The sequence below is a fragment of the Aythya ferina genome, assembly GCF_964211825.1.
Source record: "Aythya ferina genome assembly, chromosome: 20".
Lineage (NCBI taxonomy): Eukaryota > Metazoa > Chordata > Aves > Anseriformes > Anatidae > Aythya > Aythya ferina.
The window spans coordinates 9,276,397-9,291,890 of NC_140318.1; the positions used below are offsets into that span (position 1 = coordinate 9,276,397).

The following is a 15,494-nucleotide window of genomic DNA, read 5'->3' on the forward strand; positions in this document are numbered from 1 at the left end:
TATATATAATATATATATAATTTATAGAGCAATGACTTTTGTAAACAGTATTCTTCTACTTCAGAAGGAAGTGTAGTCCGTGGCACACTGCAGCTACAGAACCACCTCCACCCGCATCCCCCCCGGGCCGGGTCGGGGACGGGGAGGAGGCTCTGGTGCCGCGTGCGTGCCCCAGGTCTCAGCTGAAGCAGACTGGTCCCACTGTGAATCCGAACTGGTGCGAGGCGTCGCCGTTGTGAAACACGGCCAGGTCCCGCAGGGGCAGCAGGGAGAGCTCCTCGGTGGTGAACTGGAAGATGGTGTCGGTGATGGAGGACTCGTTGTCCAGCTGAAAGGAGGGCGGGCGGCGCTGAGACCACGTCCCCCTGCCACAAACCACCCCATTCTCCCAGCCCGGGGCAGCTTCCCGGGGATGCTCTCCCATCCCAGCCCACCGAGCCCAGCCAGGAGCTCTGCTCCGAGCCCTGGGCACGCAATGCACACAGAGCCTGGTGCTTCTTCCAGCCTCGAGCCCCCTGCTCACCAGGCAGCCCTGCAGGGTGGCTGTGTAGCTCTGCTCCCGGGAGTCCGCCAGGAAGAGGATTTCCTTCTCGGGCTGGGGCTGGCCCCGTTCTGGGGCTGGGCTGCAGGAGTAGGAGACCTTCTGTGCGGCCAGGCGGCTGTGCAGCCGCAGGAAGCGCAGCTGCACCGTGCTGGCGCCCACGTACTCCAGCTGCAGAGGCAATGAGAGAGAGGGAGGGGTGCTGGGGGCTGCTTGCAGGGTCCGTGTCCCCCACCACGCCCCAAAGATAGGGCAGGAGGCAGCCCTACAAAGGCACAGCTCTGAATTTCCTTGCTGAGGGAGAAGGTGCTGCTTTTTGCCACGCACAGGCAGCAGGACCCTGTGCCCAGGCATCCAGGAGCTGGCAGGGCCCCAGGGAAGGGCTTCATGTCCATACAGCCAGACACTCACCAGGAAGCCCCCAGGCAGGGCGCTGAACCACTCGAAGGTGTCCTTGGAGGTGTAGGTGCTCAGCCAGGCCTTGATGGGGACCTGTGGGGATCGGGGACCACGTCCCGGTGTCCCAGCAGGGGTTGGTGGCACCGCCAGGTTGAAGACCCGGCCGTGCCAGCCCACGCAGGCTGAGGGTGTCCCGTGGGGCCGTACCTGGTTGTGGACGGGGGCTATGCAGGTCTCGCCCCCCGCCGTGAAGTTGCAGAAGGCCAGCAGGGCGTCCCGGGGGCTGCCCTGGTTGGGGTCGATGTAGTAGTGCCCTGCGGGGATGCAGAGCGGGGCTGGAGGCACAGGGAGGGCAGCACACGGCTGCCACCCCTTCCCCAGCTGCACACCCACACGCTGGGGATGTGCTGTGTGTCTTCCACTCCTTGCACCCACCCGCACCCTGCACACAATGCCCACGACCACCCTGACACCCACACAGCCCCCCAAAACCCTGGGGCTGGACCTGGTGCAGGAGGACATCCTGCATGGAGGAGCTGAGGATGCCCATAAACCCCGCTGAGCTCATCCCCCCATCCTCATCCCCCCTAACGGCAGTTGTAGAGGGAATCCTGGCCCCATGGCCCTGGCCTAAAGGGCTGTCCGGTGCCGGGGGACAACGCAGGGTGTCCCCTGTACCGTCGGGCAAGCTGGGGTGGGCCAGCAGCAGCTCCTTGCAGGTGGCCGCGGGGTTGTCCTTGGTGCCGTCGGGGTGCTCCACCAGCGCTCTCAGCTCGCGGCTCAGGGCCTCCAGCAGAGCCCGCGCCGTGGTGCGGTTCAGGTGGTCGGAGGGGTGGAGGAGGTGCTGGAAATCACGGGGACACAGCCCAGCTCCCGTTGGCCCCCCTCGCATTTTGGCCAGGAGCACGGCCAAGCGCTGTGGGGGGTTTGGGGGAACAAGGACTGATCCTGGCCGGGTACGGGAGGGGTTGACCCATCTGCGTGCTCTGCTCTTTGTGCAGAGGGACGTGAGGCATTGTCACTGTCCCTTTGTCCCCAGCAGGCAGCAGCCACCAGAGCCAGGAGCCCCCCAGCCCCACGCAGCCCCACTCACCCGCAGCTCCTCCTTGGACAGCGTCAGCGCGGGGCCGCTGGGGCCGGGGGGGCCGGCGAGACCCTGGGTGACAGTGACAGTGGTGACACGGCAAGCCCCTGCCACCCTCGCAGCTCCTCCGCCTGCACCAGCACTGCCCGTCCCTGTGGCACCAGCCACCACTTCGGGTCCCCGAGGGACGTCGGTGGCTTTGCTTACCGGTGGTCCCGGCTTGCCCCTGGGTCCCGGCTGGCCCGGGGAACCTTTCAGCCCCTGCCCGAGGATGAGGAGGAAGAGGAAGGAAAGGCAAGGTGCTGAGCTGCTGCCTCACGTCCCCACAGTGGGCACGGGGCTGTCCCGCACCCCCAGGACGAGGACAGGAGGGGACAGAGCCCCGCAGCAGGGCTCACCCCGTGCCCGCTGCCCCCGCACTCACTTTTTGTCCCGACAAGCCCTGGAAGAGAAAAGCAAGGGGGTGCCTCAGGGGGAGGCTGCCGGCCCTGCAAAGCCCCATGTGCTGGGGGGCGAAGGACTTACCGGCTTCCCAGGGAGCCCAGGGAGCCCCCGTGGGCCGGGGGGGCCAGCGTCACCCTACGGAGGGACACGGGGATGTCACACACAGCCCTGACGGGGCATCTCCCAGCCCTGCTCCCTTATTACCAGCCCCTTCCCCAGGTTGCTTTTTGCTGGTGTATTTTGCACAAAAAGGGGAAGAATCCACCCCAAACCCCTGCCCTGTCCCCCCCCACCCCGCGGGTACCTGCAGTCCCTTGGGTCCCGGCCTCCCGGGGACGCCGTGGGGTCCTTGCTTGCCCTAGGAGACGTGGAGGGGAGTGACACGGGGTGGGACACAGCGGGGTGACACGGGGGGGAGAGAGGCACGAGCCCTCCACGCACCTTGAAGCCCTCGTCCCCTTGCTGCCCCAGGTCGCCCCTGCTGCCCTTCTCGCCCTAGGAGAGTGAGGGAGAGAGTTGGTGGCCAGGAGGGGGGTGGAAGTGGCCAGGGACACCACCGAGGGGGGGACCCTGCCCCAGAGACCCCGCTCTGGTCACTCCTGTGGCTGTATTTGATGGGGTGGGCACAGGGGGTGCTGCCCGGGGGCAAGGGGGTGTCTGCCTGGCCACATCTCCCCGGGGCAAACAGCTCCTGGCCTCCAGCAAGCCGGGCAGGTGGCTGGGGATGGGAAATTCCCAGGGCCAGCCACCTGAGAAACTTCCGGGGAAAAAAAAAATATAATAAATAAATAAATCAATAACCCTTTTGGTCTGTTAGCGGAGCGTTTCCATCCTCTGCTCAGCCGCCAAGGCAAGGCTGGGAGTACTTTACCCCAGAGTAAAATATTGTCCTAGGAAGGCTCGAGGAAATGCTTGGAAAAACTCAATACGAGGAAAAACTCAAGGAAAATAAAAAAAAAAATCTGCGTGTGCTGAAGTCCTGTGGGAAGAAACCCCCCCGAGCACACCCTGGCAGCCCCCTGCAGCCTCAGCGAACGCCCTGGCCTGCAGCTTCTGCCACTGCTGGTTCAGCCTGCAATTAATTTAAAGCCTCATTTATCGCTGCCTTTCTCTTCCCGAAGGCTGCGAGCAGCCACCCGCCCCCAGGGCCTGCTTGTCGCTCGTATTTATGGCCTGGAGGCTGACGGATGGGGCGTGAGGACAGGGCCGCCTGCACCAAGGACGCTGCAGGCCTGGGCTTCGGGGAGCGGGGAGGGGGTGCAGGGATCCAGCCTCGTGCCAGCCTGTGCCCAGGGCCCCAGCCCCATAAATGTCACCTACCTTGGGTCCTTTCGGTCCTGGGTCTCCTCTGATGCCCTTCAGCCCCGGGATGCCCTAAGAGAGACGAAGCGACACCGCTGGCCCAGCCTGTGGCTGAGGAGGGGACTCAGGAGCCACGAGGGCTGCGAGAATTTGGGGTGTTTTTAGGGACCTCGAAGCATTCCTCAGCTTTCATTTTCCCTTTTGGCAATCCCTCCTCGCCTTCCCTAACCCGTTATAAACACAGATCAGGTCCCCTGGCTGGCTGCAGAACATCCTGCCTTTGTTTTCCTTTCGGTGCCATTTCCGAAGCTGTTTTATTATTATCGTTACCATTTAACTGGAGAAAAAGCAACTCCCAACAGTCAGAAAATAAACTTGGCCTTTTTTTTTTTTGCCTAACACTGAGCTGGGAGGGGAAGGCAGGATGAGAGCTGTGCAGCACCTGGAAGCTTTTTAAGGCCCCTGCTCTGGTCGTGGGGGGCACCCACAGGGTGCAGATGGGGAGCAGGGGGCACCCCAAACCTCGCTGCTTGGTCCCAGTACTCACGTAGGGTCCTTGTGGGCCCTGGGGCCCCGCCAGCCCCTCGTCACCTGGGTGGCCCTGCAATGCAGAAGCGAGAAACCCTCTGCTGGGGCAGGACGGGACTGGGAGGAACTGGGGGGGGGGGACAGAGGCCTGGCCATGTGCCACGGTGTCCCTCTATCAGCCCAGCCCTTGGGTACAGCCAAAGGATCCCAGAGTCAGAGACACCCGAAGCACCCTTGGCCATGTACCTTGTGTCCGCGGGGGCCCCTTGGGGGCCGATGTCCTGCCTTGCCTCGCTTGCCCTGGGGACAGGAGACAAGACTCAGAGCACAGTAAATTCATCGACCCCACCGCCCGCGTCCCCCTCCCCATCAGCCCAGCTCTCCGCGAGGACGAGCACGCCCTTACCCTCCTGCCAGCTTCTCCAGGGACCCCTTCTTGCCCCTCACGCCCCACATCGCCCTGGGGAGAGAAGAGAGGAGACGTTTTGGTCACCAGCACTGGGACATCTGAGCCTGGGGCAATGCTGAGCAAGGGAGTCCCTCCTGGTGCTGATTTCTCCCCAGGGACCATGGCTTGGACCCCCCCGCTCTGCACCTCCCCCATGCAGGATGCTGCTGGCAGTACCTTTTCTCCTTTGCGACCTTTCTGCCCTTGGGGACCGGCTTGTCCTGGAGAGCCCTAAAATCCCAAAGGAGAAAGCAACCCCCTGTTAGGGTGCTGGGATGTCCCCACCCCGCTCTCACCCACACCGTGCACAGGAGCAGGGTTTGAGCTGAAGCCTCTTTGGGGCAGTGTTTTGGCAGGAGCAGGAGCACCCGTGTGGGTTTTGCTGCATCTCCAGGAAATCCCAGCTCAGCTGCCCGCACCGGAGAAGCACCAGCACGGCCACCCCAGCCCCTCACCGTGCGCCCTGGTTTTCCCGGTGTGCCCGGCTCCCCTTTTGCACCCATCAGGCCCTAAGGAAAAATGAAATAAATCAACCCAGCTCCAAAAGACGGCATTTGGGAGGTAATCCCCAGCTCCTCGGGCAGCCTGGTGAGGTCCAGGCTGCAGGAGCAGGGCAGCCGCTCACCTCGGCACCGCTCGACCCCGGGGCTCCGGCATTGCCTGGTGTCCCCAGGGCGCCCTGGGTTCATTGGGAGACAAAGCAGGGACCAGCATCAGCTCTGGGATCAGGGGCAGGGCTCCTGTTGCTCCCCGAGGGACCCCGCTGCCACCTCCGCCTTTCCACCCCATGCCTGTGTCCCCACGGAGCCCACACCTCACCTGCCGGCCCGGCTTCCCTGGTGCGCCCACCGCTCCTCTGGCTCCTCGGTGCCCGGCGTAGCCCTTGAACCCGGGGCCACCCGGCTGCCCGCGGGCACCCACCGAGCCCTGCAGGACACACGTGCTGAGGGCACAGCCGTGCCCGGGCAGCTCAGTGCTCGAGGACAGGGCTGCAGGCAAGGCACAGCACAGAGCAGCATCCCCAGCGCTGCGCACCGCAGGGCCACGGCCGTAACCGCGCCGTTTGCCTCCCGCCCAACCCCTGGCGAGCCCCACAGGTTTGCTTGGTGAAAGCCAGAAGAAAGGAAGCCAAAAACGAACCCGCCCTGCTGTGGGCAGGCTCTGGGAGCCGGGGATTAAATGCACGGCGGCCACAGCAAATTCTGATGATTTATTTAATAGCCCTATTAAGATGCCTTTAATGAGCTGTGGTTGTAGAGGAACCAAGGAGATGACAACTCATTTCCGGGTGACTGCAGAGCCACCCAGGGCAGGGCAGGGTCCCCGCGTGCCCCCAGGTTCCTGCCCCCAGCAGCAAGCAGCCCGAGGTGCCCGGGGCTGCCCGCTGGTGCCTTTATTCCTGTTCCACGCTGCACCTTTGGAGGATTTGGCACGGAGGCAGGCCGGTACTCACCGTGGGGCCAGGCTGCCCGCGGTCTCCCTTCACTCCTTCATCTCCTGAGGGTCCCTGCGGTGATGTTGGGGGGTCAGCACAAACCCGGCCCCACCACGTGCTTCGTGCTCGGGCCCTTTGCAGGCATTTGGAGCATCCCCTCCCACCCTCAGCCAGCCGAGGGGTGCGTGACAGTGCCTGGTGGCACCTGGGTGCCACGGGGTTGTCGATGTGCTGAGATGTCAGGGGTGGGCCTTGCACAAGGCATCAGCACCCCTAAATGCTAAGCTGGTTTTTGGGGTGGGGGCACAGTCCCCCTGCTGGGACTCTGAGCCTCATTTCTGACCCCCCCCCAGCAGTTATGGGGCAACAACTCCTTTGGCTTCAGCCTGTGCTGGAAATGGCAGAACCCTCGTGAAGCCTCGGAGAGCTCCCAGCTCCACAAGCCCAGGACAGCAGTACCTCCAACCCAGCAGCACCGGTGGGGCCATCCCTGCCTCGGGGTCCTGGGTCTCCCTGGGGAAGAAAGGGAAACGCTCCCAGCTCTGTTCCTGGCAAGCTTCTGGCCTTGGAGAGCTCAGCTCGAGGTGCCAGGGTCTGACCCATGTCCCCCGAGCGTCCCCCACCAGCCAGGGAAAGCAGTGCTTGGGTAGAGCCCAGAACGGGACAGGCAGGAGCATTGCCCTCCTTACCTTCGCTCCCTCGAGACCTTGGGGCCCCGGAGGACCTCGCAGACCTGTGCCGCCCTGTTTGGGGGTCAAGAAAAACCCGGGGCTGACAAGCTTCAGCCCTGCCCGATGCTCCTGGTCACAAACGTGTCCCCCACCCCCATCAGCAATCATCCCGAAGGGGGACAGGGACACGAGGTGACTCACCGACCGCCCTCGGGCTCCTGCAGGCCCTGCAGCGCCGGTGACACCGACCTGGCCCTGGGACAGAGAGGGGGACACACTCAGCGGCAGGAGCTCGGCTGAGTGCAGCATGAAACGGGCACACGGCTGCTTCCTTCAGGCCAGCAGCCCCACGGGGACAAGAAGCTGTCCCAGAGGCACTGGTGGCTCCTCCCTGGCACTACGGGCACACGGGGAGAGCAGCACCCACAGGCACCAGCGGCTGGAGAAAAAAGAGGCGCGAGGCCGGACCAGTGCTCCCAACACGCAGGGACTGGGCAGAACTCTGGGTAGCTCGGGCTCCTCGTGGCTCTGGGGTCCCGAAAGCTTTCAGAGACTGAAATCCACCTCTGAGAAAGTCATGCAAAGGCAAAGCCCACGCAGGCGGGCTGATCTCACAGGGCCAGATGAAACTCTGCACACCAAGCTGTGTTTTTCTGCCCAGAGGCTCACACGCAGGGAGCTGCTCCTGCCCCGGCCCGGCGCACACCCTTTTGTGCCACCAGGACCCAATTTGGGTGTCACGCCCATGAGACACAAAACTCCCAAATTAACATTTGCCAATTCTTAGCGTTTTCTGTAGCTCCTGGTGCCTGAGGTCTCCTGCTGGGGGCAAGCCCTGTTCCTGAGCACCCCACACCCAGCTGGGGCAAGCGCTGGAGCCCCACGGCACTGGAGCACTCCCTCGCTGTACTTGCCAGCAAACCTTCCTGGCCCTTCTCCCCTCTGGGGCCTTTGTGTCCGATTTCCCCCGTAGCAGCTCCTGGTCCTGGCACTCCAGGAAGGCCCCGAGGGCCAGCATCCCCCTGCTCCGAGATGGAAACAGCGGCGTCACAGCAAGGAGGAGGAAGGAGAAGCAATTACACGAGCGTCCCCACGAGGACACGTCCCCCAGGCACCCATCAGGTCCCAGGGACACCCCTTTTCCTGCACCCATCCCACTGGGACGAGGCGGGGGCAGAGCACGCTGCGGGTGGCAGCACAGGAGCCGCGCTCCCCACCTTGTGTCCCCGCGCTCCCGGCTCTCCCGGCTCTCCTGCCTCACCGACATCGCCCTGCCGGGGGGAGAAGCACCATCAGCACCCGAAGCAGCGCCCACGCCCCAGCCCTGTCCCGGCACACACCTCCTTGCCCTGCTCCCCGGGCCCCCCCGGTGGTCCCGCTGGCCCCTCGTCCCCTCGCTCCCCACGGCTGCCTCTGACGCCCGGAGCTCCGCGGGGTCCTGCTTCTCCCTGGAACGGATGAAGGCCCCCAGGGTTATTGTCAGCCACCATCTCCAGCTGGCCCTGCCCACCCCTTCACACCACGCAGCCCCCTCCTCACCCCCAGTTTTCCTTGCACCGGGTGCCAAAGGTTCATGAGGGCCCTGGTTCCCCCTCCCACGCCCAGGCACGAGCACGCTGGGGCCATGGGAACTGACTGACCTGCTGCCCCTTGGGCCCCGGCTGCCCCTCGGCTCCTGGTGGTCCCGGTGGTCCCTGCGGAGGAAGCACACGGCCAGACCCTGGCACACCTCATCCCCACTGAGCTCCAGGGCTGGGGATGTTCTCCTGTCTCCACTGCCCCCCACTTTCCTTCACCCCACGTCGCACAAAGCCCTGGCCCCACTAGCAGGGACGCAGCCTCAGCCTCGGGCTCTAGCTGAGGGTTGCCCCGAGGCGGGCAGGGTGTGGGGTGTCCCCGCCACCTACCTGCTCGCCATCCAGCCCGCTGACACCGCCGTCCCCCAGATCTCCCAGGGCACCCTGCCAGGGGGCACAGGGATGTGAGGACAGGCAGCTGTGGTGTGCTCACCAGGCTCGTCTCCCACCTTGCATCCGTCCCCATCCCGCTGGGACGAGCGCATTTGGGTTGCAGCCCAGGAGAGGGAGCACCCCTTGTGCCAGCAGAGCCAGCCCAGTGGGGTAGCTCCAGACCCCCAGGGCTGGCAGGGGGAACCAGGCATCCTCCTGCTCCCGTACCTGCTCTCCTCTCATCCCTGAAGGCCCCTCGGGTCCTCTTGGTCCTTCCCGACCCTGCAAACGAAGAAGCCACGTTGGTGACAAGGCACAGCGTCAACCCAGGGGGTCCCTGCAGCTCCTGAGCTCGGGTGCTGGGGGTGCTGAGGACACAGCAGCCCACGTCCTCACTGTCCCCAAGCCCCTTGTACCAGCCTCCCTCCATCCTCCCCTCTGCGTGGAGAAGGAAGCCCTGGTCCTGCTGGAAAAAGGCAAGGCTGCAGCAGGAGCCGTGCTGCACCCCGCAGCAGCCAGGTTGGCACTTACCGGGTACCCGGGGGGGCCAGCAGCCCCCGGCATGCCGGCTGCTCCTGCTTCCCCAGCCAAACCAGGCTTCCCGGGGACACCATCCAGCCCCTGCATGCCGGGAGCTCCCTGCAGGGTCACAAGGATGTTAGAGCACCCCGAGGTGTAGCCCACGGGCAGCCCCTTTCCCCCCGGGAGAGTGCTGAGATGGGGGAGACCCACACATGAAGGCACCCCAGGTCTCTGCGGGTGCAGGAGGGCACAGCCTGCAGCCCCAGCCCGCGAGCTGCAGCTCTCCCACTCACCGGCAGCCCTGGAAGCCCCCGAGGACCTGGCTCTCCTGCTCTTCCCTGCAACACAAGGGCTGTGAGCAGCAAGGGAACCCCAGCAGGCTGCAGCTGAGACCTGCCTGGGTCACCCCAGGGATGAAACCCAGCAGGCAGCGAGCAGGACCAGGGTCCTGCATCTCCCCCCTGAAAGCAGATGGGTGTGGGATCCACATCCCTAACGCTACAGGCAGTGTGTGGTGTGCGTGGTGTATGCTGCAGGGTACTGCAGAGCATTACGTGGCTGTATTGCAGGGCACACCAGGGCACGTGTTGCAGGGTGCATGCTGCAGGGCATCGTAGGGCAAATATTACAGGGTATGATTACAGGGTACATGCTGCAGGGTGTTCAGTGGCACACATTGCAGAAAATTGTAGGGCATCTCATGGTGTGTGTTGCAGGGTACTGCAGGGCACTCCATGGTGTGTGCTGCAGCGTGCTCCCTGGCATGTTGCAGGGCATCGTGTGGCCACAGGGGCCAGAAAGCCCAGAGCAGCCCCGCTCCCCCCCTGGGATCCAGCCCTACCTGGGAGCCGGGAGCACCTCGTGGCCCGGGGGGGCCTGGCAGGGCCTGGGGGAGGACAGAGACATCAGAGCCCCACGCCCAGCCCCGACCGCAGCCCCGCAGCTCCCCTCTCCCCACGTAGCCCCTGATGCCAGAGGCAAGGATTTCCCTTGCTCTGTGTCCAGCCCAGCAGAGCTGATCTGCTTGGTGCTGCCTCAGGGGGAGGGGGAATTTGGAGCCATCCAGGTGTGGCAAACAGCCCTCACCTTGGGACCGGCTTTTCCAGGGAATCCCGGCGGGCCTCGGGCTCCCGTTTCACCCTGTTGGGAAGAAAAAAGAACAAAACCACACACCAAAACCCCAAACCCTAACCCTTCTTTTCTGTCACGTGTTTCAACGCAGTAACTCCCCGAGGGACAAAATCTAGCAGCCTGCCATCTCGTAAAGAGGCTGAGGAGCTGACGTGTGGGGAGAGCTGTGGGGTCGGGTCCTGCCACCCTCCTCCTGCCCAGCACCAGCCATCGGGGTTGGTGCTGCCATTTCCCAGCCCTACCTTGTCTCCCCTGCGCCCCGGCCTCCCGCGGTCGCCGGCTGGTCCCGGGTAGCCCTGGGGGAGAGGATGGCGTTAGGAGGCAGCTGGGGGTCTGGGATTTGGGTGGAGGTGCTGGTGGTGCTCGGGGACCACATGCAGGCAGGAGCTGCCCCGCTTGGCTTTGCCTCAGGTTCTCCTCATCCAAAAGCGTTCCGATGCCACCTTGCACGGAAAGGTCTGGTGGCCACGGGGTTTCCCCTCTCCCAGCAGCACCAAACCTTGCTCCTCACACCCACCCCGGACCCCACACCTTCCCCGGGGGTCTGGGGAGAGGAGCTGTGCTCCAGTGAGCCCCCCGGTGCTGAGCACGGCCAGGCAGCAGCCGCAGCACTTACATACATGCCGACAGGTCCCTGCGGCCCCTCCGCGCCAGGCTTCCCAGGCAGACCCTGCCAGGAGAGACAGGAGCTTTCACCACCCTGCTCGCGTGCTGGCAGTGCTGGGGGGCTGGGCTGGGCAGACCCCACGGGGGGGAGCAGATTGTCCACCCGGGAATGCATCCCGGGGTGTGCATCCTGCTTTTTGCCCCAATTCCAGGCTGTCAGCCTGCTCTGAGCAACGCGTGTGTCCCTCCGAGTGTCCCTGCTGGGGACTTGGGTCTGAACTTTATGCCCAGCCGTGGTGGGAGCAGCTCAGACGCCCCAGCACCATGTTCCCATCCTTGGTGTCCACCCCCAGGGCTCAGCAATCACCCAAACCCTCCCCATCTCAGCCGAGAGTCGCTCAGGGCTGTTCATCACCCCTGGGTGCCCCAACCAGCCCCCCGGACACCCACACCCCCATGGGCACTCACCTTTGGGCCCAGGGAACCCGGCTCTCCATCAGGTCCAGGTTTTCCTTGGGGGCCCTTTATATTTAAGGGAAATGTTCAGGGAGGAGGGGGTTGCAATCAGACAAGCCCCACCGAGGCAGTGCTGGTGCTCCTGTGCTCCGTGGTGTCGGGGGCAAACCCTGCCTGTCCTGGCAGCTCCCACCAGCACCGCAGGGCTGTCACCATGCGGGGTGACAAAAACAGAGGGGTTTTGCTCTTGGGGTGCCCACCAAACCCGGGTGAATGTCCTCCCAGGGGGCTCGTCCAGCTGCAGGAGCTGCTCTGGCTGCCGGCAGGGTGCTGGTGTCCACCCCAGCCACATGGGCAAGGACAGGGGGTTGTTCTCCGTCACCCTGCACCTCCAACTCCCACCCAGGGAGGTGGCGATGGAGCAAGCGCTTTGGTCCCCTCTGGTCACCAGGACCATGCCCCCCAGGTGGGGAGGGGGTTCCACGGGCTGCCCTTCCCCACAAAGACCACCTCTGGCTGGGGAAAGCTGCAGAGTCCTCCGAGTCCTCCAGGCAGACTGAATCTCTGGGGAGATTATCCTGCTCTTCCCTGTCTGCAGCTGTTTCTGCTGCTGAGGACTTTTTTTTTTTTTTTTTTTAATGCTTTTTAGCACAAAAAGATTCAGACCCCACAGATAATCTGATCCCTTGCTGGTTCCCCAGCAGCAGCACCAGCCCTCCCTGGACACCCTGCTGGCTTTCCACCACCCTTTTCCATGCTGGTTTTCCTTACCGTCGGTCCAGGAGGTCCCACGTGCCCTCTGCCCCCCTGCACACCAGCAAAGCCCTGGAAGGAAGGGCAGAAGATGAGCTCTGGGTGAAGGGAGAGAAGCACGGGGGTGGCAGACAAGGGGCTGGGAGGAGAGCAGAGACAGAAACACCCCAGGTGGAGAGGAGCCCCCCGGGAGCATGGGGGCACAAAGCAGCCCCAAGCAGCGCACAGCCCCCGCACAGCAGTGCCCATGCAGACACCTAGACTGTGCTGTGCAATGACAACAGCAAGGTCAGAGGCGCTTCTCTGTCACCCAGACCAAAACATTTCCCCTATTTTGTTGTCAGTGAAATGCCAGCTTCCCCCCTCCCCCCCCCTCCTTTTTTTTTTTTTTTAATTTTCAGAGTAAAAATAAGGAAGTATTTGAATTTTTGCAGACGGGACGACTTGCCACTGGTGACAAGAAACATGAATTTTGCAATAGCCACTTCTTAAATGCACCCCCTGTTCGCTCTTCCTTGCTTTTTGAGGGCACAGCCCCCCCAAGGGCAGAGAGAAGAGAGCAGAGGGGAGAGTGGATGGACAGAAACGATGCAGACAGACGTGCAGCTCTACTCACCGGGGGTCCCATCCTGCCCGGGCTGCCCACGGCTCCTGAGGGACCCTGCAGGATAAGGCAGGCGATGGTGAGGATTGGGAGGCAGAGGCAGCCATCCCATCCCATCCCATCCCATCCCGCACTATGTACAGGGTTGTAAAGCCCCCACGAGTAAAATCCTGAGCCAACTCATTCCCACAAGCACAGTGAGGAGTTTTCCCATCTCCTTGAGCCCCGCAGTGGTTGGTGCCTGGTACCAACGGCCCCATGGTGCTGTGTGGGGGCAGCACTAGGGACAGCCTGGCTATGGATGGGTTTGGAAGAGTCCCCCCTGCTCCAACTCGCCAAAGGCACCATGACATGCAGCCTTCACCTGCGGCCCCAGCCCTCATACACTGCGCCAGCCTCACAGATAAGCAGCAATAGGACTAAAGGGAACGGCCTCAAGTTGCGCCAGGGGAGGCTCAGGTTGGAAATGAGGAGACATTTCTGCTCAGAAAGAGCAGTCAGGCATTGGGATGGGTTGCCCAGGGAGGTGGTGGGGTCACCGTCCCTGGGGGTGTTCAAGGAGAGGTTGGACGTGGTGCTTGGGGACAGGGTTTAGAGGTGACATTGGTGGTAGGGGGATGGTTGGACCAGATGATCTTGGAGGGCTTTTCCAACCCAGCTGATTCTGTGATATAATATACAGTACAGAATGGGAACCTGTGTACCAGGCTTTCCTTCTGCGCCTTCTGCTCCTGGCATGCCTCGCGAGCCCTGCAAGGAGAATCTTGCCTCAAAGCAGAGCCCAGTGACAGACACAACAGCTTCCCATCAGCCATTCCCTCCCACAGCAGCCCAAATCATGCCAAAATAGCAACAAATACACAGTGACATCGTCCCCAGGGTCTGTAGGAGCCTCAGGGCCTTCCTAAGCTGTCAACAGTTCTTCAGCATTGAACCGCCCTTGACACGCTTCTTGTCCGCAGCTCTGTGCCTGTGCCTTGTAAAGCTCGGGGATGAAATCAGAGCATGCAGAAGGGCAGCCCCAAAAGCAAAATGGGTGAGGGATTGAGAAGAGACACAAATTCCTGAATTTCTAAGCCCAGGACAAGAGCGGAGTGGCGGTGCCTGGTGGGTGATGAGCCTGGTGTGCAATGTGCTAGAGCCCAATGCGCTCACCTCCAGCGCTTCCAGCACCAGCCCCAAGCAGAGCCGAGCCTCTGCCCGGGTCCCCCACCCGCTGCCCCCCTTCAGCCCCACGCACGGCGCTGGACGTGGTCCTGGCTCCTTACGGGCAGTCCTGGGACTCCAACCAGCCCGCGCTGGCCCACGCGGCCCTGGAAAAGAGCGAGCGCTAAGAAAAGCATCCTTCTGGCAGCATTAAAGCAGCAGATTGAGGGGACTGCAGCAGAGCTGGTGCTGGGAAGCATTGCTGTGAGAGGCTGTGTGACGGTGCCACGGGCCTTCCAAATGCGGAGACCTGGGCAGAGCTCAGCACAGTTTGGTCAGGTTGTGCTCCCTGGTGCCTCCCCCTTCGAATGCAGGCACAGAGGAGAGGGAAGGAGCTCTATGCATCATCCCAGCCATCCTTCCACCCTGGGCAGTTGTCCCATGCCACCCAGCAAGGGGCCTCCAGGGCTCTTTCTGTCCCCCCCACCCAAAGATGCTCCCAGATTAGGCTATGGGTACCACAGCCCATTAGTTACCCTGGCTCCCCGTGGTCCTGGAGTTCCCTTTGGGCCATCGGGTCCTCGACTTCCCTAAAATTCACACAGAGGGAAATGCAGGCATTTTAGGTAACCCTGAGGGTCCCCACCACCCCTGTACCCCAGCGAGCACCCAGGGGACTCATCCTGCCCTGCTGCCAAGGCGGCAGATAGCAGATGCAGGGATGTCATCCGGGGGGGACAGAAGTCTGGGGACTCCCCGGGCTTGGCCACAGCCTGATCCCCACGGGGGTGGCAGCATGATGCTGTCCCCCGGGTGCTGGCACCCACACTGGGGTGACGGGGCAGGGTGGCCACGTCCTTGTCCCTCTGTGTGGGACCAAGGGCAGCCCCATGGCTGCCGGTGCTGACCTTCGGTCCTTCGCTGCTGTTCAGCCCCGCTGGGCCGATCTGGCCTTCTTCCCCCTGTGGGGAGAGGAGAGGGGGCGGCCAGAGCTGTGCCTTGCCCTGGCAAAGGCAGCGCCTGACCCCCTGGGGAGGTCACAGACCCCCAAAAGCAGGGGACCGGGGGCATGGCCGGAGGGGACAATAAATGAAAGGCGCTAGGAGCCATGGCACCGGTCGGGGTCATGGTGTGCTCTGGGCTGGCAGCTCCCCCTGCCCCAGGGTTGTGATGTCAGCCGGAGGAAAAGGCTGAATGGGACCGTGCTGGCCCAGAGCAGCACCGCTGAATATTTTTGTTTCCTGCTGATCCAGTTAGGGTAACTTCAAGTGCTGCTGAGGCTCCTGCCTGCTCAGACACAGCCCTGGCACCCGGCTCTGGCCCAGCCACAGGGCCCGACATGACAGGAGCCATGCCTGGGGCAGCAAGGCCTAGCAAGGCCAGGGTAGCTGTGACATGAGAGGTGCCACGGTGCTGTGGCACCGTGCCTGGGGATGTGGGAGGGTTTGCTTCTCATCCCAAAGAGAAAACATGAG

At 63.1% G+C, this 15,494-nt stretch overlaps 1 protein-coding gene across 4 annotated transcripts in view; it reads right to left on the reverse strand.

The window, feature by feature from the left end:
* The window catches only part of LOC311421918 (uncharacterized protein), a 72,592-nt gene continuing 57,098 nt past the window's right edge, over positions 1–15,494 (reverse strand). For 2 of the 4 annotated variants that reach the window (XM_084494366.1, XM_084494368.1), the window contains 42 exons: positions 14,928–14,981; positions 14,556–14,609; positions 14,142–14,186; positions 13,570–13,623; positions 12,886–12,930; positions 12,288–12,341; positions 11,529–11,582; positions 11,071–11,124; positions 10,697–10,750; positions 10,410–10,463; positions 10,165–10,209; positions 9,617–9,661; positions 9,333–9,440; positions 9,030–9,083; positions 8,760–8,813; positions 8,493–8,546; positions 8,193–8,300; positions 8,070–8,123; positions 7,767–7,874; positions 7,054–7,107; positions 6,871–6,924; positions 6,641–6,694; positions 6,200–6,253; positions 5,566–5,673; positions 5,372–5,425; positions 5,202–5,255; positions 4,924–4,977; positions 4,705–4,758; positions 4,545–4,598; positions 4,318–4,371; positions 3,789–3,842; positions 2,910–2,963; positions 2,773–2,826; positions 2,550–2,603; positions 2,449–2,466; positions 2,232–2,285; positions 2,034–2,096; positions 1,619–1,784; positions 1,148–1,254; positions 953–1,033; positions 524–712; positions 1–328 (listed from right to left, as the gene is read on the reverse strand). In XM_084494366.1, the coding sequence (XP_084350492.1) occupies positions 179–328; positions 524–712; positions 953–1,033; positions 1,148–1,254; positions 1,619–1,784; positions 2,034–2,096; positions 2,232–2,285; positions 2,449–2,466; positions 2,550–2,603; positions 2,773–2,826; positions 2,910–2,963; positions 3,789–3,842; positions 4,318–4,371; positions 4,545–4,598; positions 4,705–4,758; positions 4,924–4,977; positions 5,202–5,255; positions 5,372–5,425; positions 5,566–5,673; positions 6,200–6,253; positions 6,641–6,694; positions 6,871–6,924; positions 7,054–7,107; positions 7,767–7,874; positions 8,070–8,123; positions 8,193–8,300; positions 8,493–8,546; positions 8,760–8,813; positions 9,030–9,083; positions 9,333–9,440; positions 9,617–9,661; positions 10,165–10,209; positions 10,410–10,463; positions 10,697–10,750; positions 11,071–11,124; positions 11,529–11,582; positions 12,288–12,341; positions 12,886–12,930; positions 13,570–13,623; positions 14,142–14,186; positions 14,556–14,609; positions 14,928–14,981 (2,844 nt within the window). In that variant the 3' untranslated portion in view covers positions 1–178. Of the gene's footprint in view, positions 329–523; positions 713–952; positions 1,034–1,147; positions 1,255–1,618; positions 1,785–2,033; positions 2,097–2,231; positions 2,286–2,422; positions 2,467–2,549; positions 2,604–2,772; positions 2,827–2,909; positions 2,964–3,788; positions 3,843–4,317; positions 4,372–4,544; positions 4,599–4,704; positions 4,759–4,923; positions 4,978–5,201; positions 5,256–5,371; positions 5,426–5,565; positions 5,674–6,199; positions 6,254–6,640; positions 6,695–6,870; positions 6,925–7,053; positions 7,108–7,766; positions 7,875–8,069; positions 8,124–8,192; positions 8,301–8,492; positions 8,547–8,759; positions 8,814–9,029; positions 9,084–9,332; positions 9,441–9,616; positions 9,662–10,164; positions 10,210–10,409; positions 10,464–10,696; positions 10,751–11,070; positions 11,125–11,528; positions 11,583–12,287; positions 12,342–12,885; positions 12,931–13,569; positions 13,624–14,141; positions 14,187–14,555; positions 14,610–14,927; positions 14,982–15,494 lie in introns of those variants that run through there. The other 2 variants (XM_084494367.1, XM_084494369.1) reach the window with 2 other exon arrangements.